This window comes from Acanthisitta chloris, unplaced genomic scaffold, assembly GCF_000695815.1.
Source record: "Acanthisitta chloris isolate BGI_N310 unplaced genomic scaffold, ASM69581v1 scaffold8555, whole genome shotgun sequence".
NCBI lineage: Eukaryota > Metazoa > Chordata > Aves > Passeriformes > Acanthisittidae > Acanthisitta > Acanthisitta chloris.
In genome coordinates, this window is record NW_008673107.1 from 261 (window position 1) to 9941 (window position 9681).

The 9681-nt window shown below is 57.3% G+C and overlaps 1 protein-coding gene across 1 annotated transcript; it reads right to left on the reverse strand.

Moving 5' to 3' along the window:
- Positions 1-244: 244 nt before the first annotated feature.
- LOC103802327 (syntaxin-binding protein 1) lies at positions 245-9452 on the reverse strand. Its single transcript, XM_009074786.1, has 18 exons — positions 9408-9452; positions 9190-9271; positions 8323-8399; positions 7997-8075; positions 7794-7897; positions 6882-7030; positions 6421-6505; positions 6100-6230; positions 5594-5701; positions 5417-5477; positions 4765-4830; positions 4533-4613; positions 4305-4443; positions 4010-4119; positions 3751-3852; positions 2490-2575; positions 1628-1782; positions 245-435 (listed from the first exon to the last, which is right to left on the reverse strand). Exons 1-18 carry the CDS (start codon positions 9450-9452, stop codon positions 326-328), a joined length of 1770 nt encoding a protein of 589 aa, XP_009073034.1. The 3' UTR covers positions 245-325.
- Positions 9453-9681: the final 229 nt, after the last annotated feature.

The following is a 9681-nucleotide window of genomic DNA, read 5'->3' on the forward strand; positions in this document are numbered from 1 at the left end:
CCATCCCCTGCCTGGCTCTGGGACACCTCTGCTGGGCAGGCAGGACCCCGACCCGCCGCCCCCGGCCCCTCCGGCCCTGGCGAGGGGGAACTCATGGCATGAAGGAGCTGGCCAGGCCCGGCTGAGACATGGCAGAGGGATGATGGAGCGACGTTGGATGCTTTTCCACCTGGTAGGAGGAACCGCAAGCATTTTCTTATGGGAGAACCCAACAAACCCCCAAATAATAATTAAAGAAAGGAGGAACGGAAGAAAGAAAGAAAACCCTTCGGGGAGGAAGAGTTTCTTTTTCATTAATAAGCTGCCTTTACTTGGTTTCTTTGGCTCACTCCATTGCTGGAGCCTGATCCTCAAATGATACCCTAGTGGAGTCCCTGAAGTCGGGGTGCCTCAGGTCCATGAGAAATTTGGTGGGAGTGAGAATGTGAGTAGAACCTGCAGGAGAACAGAGCGGGGCTGAGGGCTGTGCCAAGACTCCCCCACCACCACCACCACCTTCTTTCGGGGTGAGGAAGGACGCGGTTGCCGTCAGGAGCATCGTAGGCGCATGCAGGGAATGGTCCCCGGAGAGAGGCAGGATGAGATGCATGAGAGGCAGGATGAAGCTGGACTTGGGGGTCTGGTGACAGGGGGAAACATCCAGAGGCAGCAGGAGGTGATGGAGACTGGGATGCTGCTCCCAAGGAGCAGCTGAGGTGCTGGTGACAGGCTTGACCAGACATCCCAGGCAAGAATCCACAGACCAGATGAGATGGTAAGGAGCACCTGCCTCTGCCCTACAAGGTGTGTATCCAAGCCACAATTCCCAGAGGAATTTTAGTGGACCTACAAGCTCCTTGCTAACATCTGGGAGAGCTACCACTGTGTCCTCTATACCCAACTCATGGCCACATTCTCCCAGGAGACCTAAATGTCCTTTGCTAATGTCTGGTAGAGCTTCCACTGTGTCCTCTACAAGGTGTGTATCCAAGCCACGCTTCCCAAAGGAACTTTAGGAGACCTACAAGCTCCTTGCTAATATCTGGTAGAGCTTCTTCTGTGTCCTCTACAAGGTGTGTATCCAAGCCACCACTTCCCAGAGGAATTTTAGTGGACCTACAAGCTCCTTGCTAACATCTGGGAGAGCTACCACTGTGTCCTCTATACCCAACTCATGGCCACATTCTCCTCCAGGACCAAAGATGAGATGCTGAGACTCAGCACACACGGCACGTCCTGCTGCACAGACAACACGTGTGCAACAGGACAATGTGTCACCTGGTGCACACACAGGGCACATCATGACTTGCACACCTCTGTTTTGTTACTCCTCCCTGCAATGACTCCAAGAATGACCAACCCACATGCAACAAGAGCAATCCATGCTACAAAACCTCCTTCCCTCTCCTCTAGCCCTGCTCAGATGAAACCAACCAGGGAGACAGAACCATGGGAGCAAAAAATGAGGATGGGTGGAGGGATGTAACCCAGATGGGAGAAGAGACACACACGGGTGACAAGGGATGTCAAGGAAATAAAAAACCTTTCCGCAGAGTTCCAGCTCCCGCAGGCGTCTGGAGCCGGGAGTTTGCGGGATGGAGCGTGGGATGAGCAGCCAGTGCCAGGGGCAGCCCCGGGGCACACTCACCTATTAGCACCTCCCACTTGCCGCTGGCTTGTGTCACCTCGTAGGCGCAGCGCATCTCGTTCATGCTCACCCCACCCAGGATGAAGATGATGAGGCGAGGACCACTGCGGTACTCGCCCGGAGCCTTGTTCTTGTGCCAGTGGCCATAGCGGGCGCTGAGGGGAGGAGAACAGGGATGAAGGATGGGGAACAAGGCACATTGCCTTAGTTAAATCATACATCCATGAGCTTCCAGATTGCTGCTAAAACATGTAACGTGCAGCTAGGGAAAGTGAGGCACAGGATGTCTGAGGGGAGATTGAAGAATGGGATGCCTGAGGGGAAGCAGAGGCATGGGATGTCTGGAGGGAAATTGAGACATGGGATGTCTGGAGGGAAATTGAGACATGGGATGTCTGGAGGGAAATTGAGACATGGGATTCCCAAAGGGAAATGGAGCATAGGATGTCTGGAGGGAAACTGAGGCACAGGATGCCTGTATGGAAACTGAGGCATGGGATTCCTGAGGGGAAACTGAGGCATGGGATTCCCAAAGGGAAAGCACATGATGGCTGAAGAGAAATTGAATAGGATGTCTGAGGAGAAAACAGAGGCATGGAATGTCTGAAGGGAAATTGAGACATGGGATTCCTAAAAGGAATGGGGCACAGGATGTCAGGAGAAACAGGCATGGGATGTCTGGAGGGAAATTAAGATATGGGATTCCTGAAGGGAAACTGAGGCATGGGATGCCTGAAGGAGTGTGGAGCAGCTCACAGCCCTGCTGCTGGATCCACCCCTGGGATCAGTGTGGGATGGATGCTGGGATGGATGCTGTGGGTGACACAGTGTGCAGCTAGAGGGGGAGGACAGGAGGACCCACCTGACTGCAGTGGTGCTGAAGGAGGCGGAGGAGCGGGTGGAGATGTACGGGTAGTGCTTGGTGTCCAGCTTGTCCTCGATGGCATCCTGTGGGCAGACAGCCACAGACTCAGGGTCAGCATCCCTGTTCCCAGAGCCCCTGGGGATGGCAGTGCACAGAATTCCCCTCCTGGGAGGCTCATGGGCATGAGCTGAGCTGGAGGTTTCAGCCCTATGATCCACCTCCCAGGGCAAGGGACTCCCTGTTGCTTCATCAGTGGTGGAGGGTTAATGTCATCTGGGAGACCCTAGTGAGGTGCTGCTGCCCTGGGCAGACCCCTCTGGGCCTGGGAATGAGGTTTAGGGGTGCCCTGAGGATGAAGGCACCAAGGAGGGGTTTCCAAGGATTGTGGCAGGGGAAGCCAAGAGCTCTGTGCTTTGGAAATCAAAGGAGCTGCAGCTCTGTTTGTCTCAGTGCCTGTGGGCAGAGGCAGCACGGAACTACAGTGGTATCTCCTCCCCAAAATGTGGCTCTAGGGTCTGTCTGTCTAAGCAGATGGAATGTCTGTGCTGCAGAGCAGTTTTGGTGCCTGGGATCCCCTGGCTCTGGGCAGATCCCAGGACTTTGCTCTGATCCACGGGATGGCACAAACTGAGTGGGTCAGGAGGAAGGCAATGCCTGGAAAAACTCACTTTTTGGCTCTGCCCAGTGCTACCCAAGCACAGAGCACATAGGGTAGCTCCTGTGGGTACAGGCACAGAGCCATGCCTGTCCTTGGATCAGCTGGGACATGGGCAATGGGTGGTGAGACACTGTCCCAGGTTGCCCAGGGAGGCTGTGGCTGCCCCAACCCTGGCAGTGTTCAAAGCCAGATTGGCTAAAGCCTTGAGCAACCTGTTTTGGTGGGAGGTGTCCCTGCCCAGGGCAGGAGGTTGGCACTGGATATCTCCAAGCACCATTCCAACCCCTAAAATTCTATGATTCTAATGCTGTGACAAGGCCATCCAGCCATGCCCATGGTGGGACACACACAACCAACCAGTTTGTTACTGTCTTTCTATCACAGGGATGTCATGCAGGCCCAGCTGGGGCTGTGCATCCCACCTGGGTTCAGAAGAACCTCCCAGAACATCCCAACTGTGCTGCAGTTGCAGGCAATGAGCAGCCTGGAGGGCATGAGGCAGGGAGAGGTGTCTGGGTTTGGGCTGGAAGCAGCCAGCTCTCTCCAGGGCCCTTCCTGGGGTCCCTGCTCTGTCTCCTGCCCCTGTCCTTTCTGACTCACCTCCATGATGTCCTTAATCACTGGGGTCCATCGGGAGAGCTGGTAGGTTTGCTCGCTGATCCGCTCCTTCCGCTCCGGCTTGCTCCGGCGGCGCAGGGTGGACTGGGCAGAAAGAGCACAGGGACACCCTGAGACACAGGGGCTGTGGTGGGGAGACCAGAGACACCCCAGAGGGCCATCCCAGGTGGCTCCCAGAGTGGAGCAGGTGCCATGCTCCTCCCTCCCAAGGGGACACAGGGAGCGGGAGGTGGGCACTCACGTCTGTGATGATGGGCACCCCGAGGTGGGCCATGTTGGTGATGATCTCACTGTCCTCTGCTGGGATCTGAGCGTGCTGGATCAGCTTGTTCAGGTTCTCCTCAGTGATACCTGGAAGTGCAAAGGGGAGATGGTGTCCTGAGGAATGTCTCCTGTGGGGACACAGCCCTTCCACTGCTGCCTCCCGACACCCAGCCTGGTGCCGGTCAGGGAGGCAAGACTGGGCTTTTCCACCAGCTCATCCTGGCTCAACCTGGAGCATCCTGCACCCATCCCTGCCCAGGTGTCCTCCTCACCATTCTTCAGGAAGATGTAGAGCAAGATGATGCGGATCTTGTCATAGGTACTGACATTCCCATCCAGCAGGATGGGCACAATGGCCCTCATAGGGTCCTTGATCTTCTCACCTTCAGCATCAGTGCCCATGGCCAGGTCCTGTAGAGAACACATGTGCTCATCACCCCTCCACCCAGGGAGGGAGCTGCCAGTCCCTGTTGTCCCCGTGGGGCTGGGGGAGCTGCTACCTGCTCAACTCGGCACAGCTTGTCCACAGTGCCCTGGTAGTGCTTCATGCAGTCCTCAGCCAGGTGCAGGTGGGTCGAGTACTGGGGAGACATGAGTGGTCAACCCTGCAGTGCTGGCAGCAGCTGAAGGTCCCTGTGCCACCACCCATGGCCAGGGACCCTCCAGGAAGGGCTGCCAACTCCTGCTCCCCAAGTGGGCTCAGTCACTCTGCAGACATCCCTCCCCTCATACCTTGCTCAACTCCTTCTGGTACTGTGGCATCTTCTTCAGCATCTGGGACAGGTCTCTCATGGTGGTCTGTGAGGAAAGGGGAGATGGTCACTCACCCTCAGGGACTTGGGGACCATGAGCAGAGAGGGGATGACCCTGCCAAGGACTTCTGTCTCCATGCAGCCCCTCATGGGGGTTTGGTGACACCTGACATGTCATTGCCAGGTTTCCTCCACTGCAGATGACTGTCAGGGGACAAATCCCCTGAGGACTTCCCTCCAGGACCCTAGTGCATCTGCCTGGGGCTGAGATGGTCCCTTCAGGTCCCAGCCACTTTCACATCCTATTTCCACTGGGGTCGCCTCACTGCCACCAACTCAGGGGCTCTGCAATGGAACTGGTGGGGACAGAGGCAGCTCCTGTGGGAGGCACAAGGACCCTGTGTTGGGGCAAATTGACCCCACAGTGCACTGCCTTCCCAAGGCACCCTGTTTCCCCAGTCCTGCGTATAGGGCTGGCACCCTACAGCCATCTGCCCCCCTCAGGGACCTGAGCACCCTTGTCCCTTCACAAAGGTCCCCACTGGGTGTCCCCAGGAGACTCCACCATGTGCCAGCCCATGGCTGAGCCCCTTGGATGCCCATCTGTGGCTTGGTGGATGCATTCAGGTCACCTTATCGCCCGTGTTCATCCTCTTGCTTGAAGAAAACTCCTTTAGGGACCGAGTCACCTCCCTGGGGAGAGGAGGAGGGCAGAGATGTCAGCAGGGAGGGGACCCTCACCGCAGGGAGGGTGACAATGCCAAGCCAATGTCCCACCCAGCTGGCAAACCAACCACAGGGACACTCACTGGGACACCTCAGCGATGTGTTTGTGGCGCAAGGTGACCCACAGGTCATCATCCTCATCCAGGAGAACCTCCTTAATCCGAGCCTCGCCGATGCCGCTCGTCTCGTACCTGGAAGAGGGGAGGAGTGTCATGGGGGGAATGGGACTGGGGGCCACACAGTCCCCTCACTGCCTGGGATCAGGGAGCTGAGGGAACATGGAGGGACCTGGGGGGACATGGCAGCTCTTCTTGGCTCTGCCAGCAGCAAAGTGAAGTAATTTCTACTCAGTTTCACCTCTCACCTTCTTATACCCCTTCAACTACCAAATGGTAGGAAGGGGCCAAGAGCTGAAGGCTGGAAAAGCCCCTTTGGCATCAATCCTGCCAATCACACCCACCAGACTGCAGGCAGGACTGGGTTCTCCCAAACAATGCGATGGATTGAGGGAAGCTGAGCTTCCAACTCCTGCCTGAGGGCTGGACTGGGGAGTCCATGGGAGTGGTGGGGACAGCAGCTCTGCACTCACTTGTAGACATCATTCTCAATGGGCAGCAGGTCGTAGCTCATGGCCTGGAAGGTCAGCTCATGCAGCACTGGGGAAGCAGGGTCAAAGCCACGGTCCAGGATGAGGAGCTGGGAGCGAGCCTTGTCCGGACCCTGCAGAGCCAGGAAAGCTGTCAGCAGCAGGGCCAGGGGCTCTGCCAGCCCCCAGGTGCTCAGGGGAAGCCAAGGCTGTTTTGGGGTCCCCACTCAGGGTCTGTGACTGCCATGGGGCAGAGCTCAAACAGAGCTCTAGGAGTGAAGCATCACCCCAGTATCCTCCTCCAAGGCTGCCAGCACCACTCACCTCGCCCATGGTGGGGTCATCAGCTTTGTAGGCATCCAGCTTGTCCTGGATGAGCTGTGCCAGCATGGCATTGTCCTTGTAATCCCTGGAGGAGGCATGGGGAGAGGTCAGGGCAGGGGATAGGGAGGAGATGCAGGTTGCCCTGCATAACATCCTTGGCTCATGCGAGAGGAGGCACCTGAGCAGGTTTCGTTTCCCATTTCCACCTCTCCTTGGGGAGCTCCCCTTTGCCTTAGTGCCACCTAGATTTTAGGGTCCCAACCCCACCAGAGCAACAAATCTGAGCCTGTTTACACTGAGCATGGATGTCTGCCCGTCCCACCATCCCCTCCATCCCCGCACCCTCACAGCACCAGACACAGCATGGCCTCATCCAAGGCCTGTGCTTAGCACAACCCCAGCCCCACCACACTGCTGGGGGAGCAGGCAGGTCCTAGGAGTGCCAACCACACTGCCCTTACCCCCGGTACCGCACGGCTGGGTACTCCTTCAGAGTGGCACACAGCGTGGCAATCTGCTCTGCCAGGCGCTCCAGGATCGGGTTCTTCATCTGCGCTTTGTGAGGGCTGTAAAAGCTTTGGAAGGAATCAGCTGAATCCAGAGAGTAAACCTGGGGGTGCAGTGGGAAGAAGGTTAGAGGGGATATCTGGAGGAGAGCAGCCCCACTGGGCAGGTTTGGAAACCACATTCATCCCCAGATGAAGGGCCCAGGCTCATCAAGCAGCCAGAGCTCAGTGATGCTCAGGGCATCCCTCAGGCTTTCAGCTGACAGCTCGGGACCCTGATGGACTTCCTAGATCCCAGTTCTGGCTCCATGGCATGCTCTCCACCCACATGTACCCCCCAGGTGAGCAGAGAAAACCCCCTGCCCACAGCGTTAACCTGCTCCCAAGCAGAGAGCCAGAGATGTGGGGATGAGCAGGGACATGCTGCTCCCACACTGTGTCCCTGGTAAGGACCAGTAGCCAATTTGGCTGCTCATGGAGATGCTAAGAGTTCATCTTCCACCTGCCTATCTCCCTAGTAATGCTGAGGCTTGAAGGGTTAATGGCACCAAGCGGGTCTGGTACCATCTGTCCCTCCCTGTCCCCATGTCTGCAGCAGGGGCAGATGGCACAGGGCCAGCTCCTGGTGTCCTTGGCTGGTGGCTGGACAACGTGGCTGCTGGCATGGGGCCAAGGCACAGCACCCACTAAATCCCTGCGGCAGATCAGCCCCAGAAGTAATCCAAGGAGACAGAGAAGAAGAGCAGAGCAGGGCTGAGGAGTCAGCCAGGAATGTGAGCTTGTTACACAAACCCTGACACAGAGCATCCCTTGGTTATCCCATCCCCTGCACCACCCCAGCAGGGACAGTCCCCAGCCTGACCTTACCTGGGACTCGGAAGGGAGGAAGGCAATGTTGATCTCTGTCAGGGTTTTGATGACCTTGGCAGCACGGGATTTCACCAGCTCATTGAAGAGGGCATCAGGGCAGGCTGCGAGGGCAGGAGGAGAAGGAAGGTAGTGCTCAGCATCCCTCCATCCCTGCTTGCTTGTACCCTTTCAGTGACCTTCCCTCCCCTCCAATTACTCACAGTCAGTGAAGAAGACATGGGCAGCTCTGTACTTGGAGGTGGGAGGATCCTTGAAGTCATTGATTAGGGAGTGGATGGACTGGAAAAGAGAAGAATCAGCTGAGCTGGGCAGGGTGGCACTGTAGGCACCTAGGCAGCATCACCCACCATCCTCCCTCCTGGCACAGGGGAAGCTCTGTACCTCCACCCCACTGCCCTAGCAGCACTGCTGGCCTCACTGGAGCCAGGATGCTTCCCATGGGCACAGCTGTCCATCCCAGCATGGACATCCCTCCACCTCACCTGGGCCAAAGGACATGTCCCTGCACCCCACACTCTGTCCTCACCTTCTCGGAGGGAGTGATGAGATAGACAGCCTCCAGGCTGGGCAGCGGCTCCCGGCGCTTGTTGATGTCTTCCACAACTGGGGGAAAAAACAGGGATCATGGCAGGGACAGGTGTGGGCAGGGGCACTCAGCTACACAGTGGATATCCCACGGCAGCATGGGGAATTTCATGGTTGGATAGCCCAGAGCAGCACAGGGGATGTTGGATATGCCGTGGCAGCACAGGACTAGCCCTGCCAATCCCTCCATATCCAACACACCTCCAGCCACCCACCCCTGCTCACTCAGAAGCTGGTGCAGGGGCTGTGCCCACCCTTCCCAGTCCTGTTATACCCCCTTGGGGCTGTGTGTGGGCTCCTGGCCAGGTCCCAGAGGCTGTGGATTCGTCTGTGCTACTGTTCCCTTGATTTATCCTCATATCCCCCCATGGAGGGGACCATCTGGGAGTGATGCTCTGGCTGTACCCAGGCTGGGGCAAAATCCCACTGGCCCCAACACCTTCCACCAATGTCCAGCCTGGGGTTTCCTTCTCATTTCTGAGTGCTGCAGGGAGCTATTTATTTATAGGGCTGATATAAACCAACACCTGCCTCCTCCTCGGACTGAGATACTGCCAGGAGACAAGGTGTTCTGGCTGCTCCAGCCCCAGCAGGCAAGGAGGGACCTGTGAACACCAGCCTGGCACAGAAAGCCATCCATGAGCAGTGGGAGGTGGCATGGATCCATCCCACGTGGGATGAGGCTGTTTGCAAGCTGTGCCAACTGCCTTGTGCCAGCCTGGAGATGCCTTTGCAGATGCCCTGGTAGAAAGGGAGGTTTTGCCCTCCCCACAGGGAGGTGTGTGGGATGCAGGCAGCTGGTACTCACTGGTTATGCCCTCTGTCATGATGTCTGTCATCTTGCAGCAGGAGGAGAGCATGCGCATGCTGAGCTGGTCCACCACCAGCACCTGGGGAGAGGAGCTGTGAGCTGGGGGCACAGCAGGACCTGCCCTTCCCTACCCTGCCCACAACTGCCTCTCTCTTCCCTGCTTCCTCCTCCCCACCCTCCTCCTCTGCTCCTGGCCCTCCACGTTTGGTGCTCACCTTCCATTCTCCCTTCTTCTTCACTTTCCGGATCACATCGTGCATAATCTCTGGAAGAAAGGGAATAAGGGGAAGGATGAGCACTCAAATTTCCTCCCCCCTGTAGCATCCCAGAGCCTGTCAGCAGTGGGGGCTGCGCTGGGGGCACCAAACCCCCCACCCATGTGTAGGGTCACAGCAAACTCCACTCCCCCAGTGCCTTAACTGGGGACGTGGGGAGGGGATGGGGTGGCATCCAGGGAGGAGTAGTCACCCCCCAGTCCTGTTTTCCTAT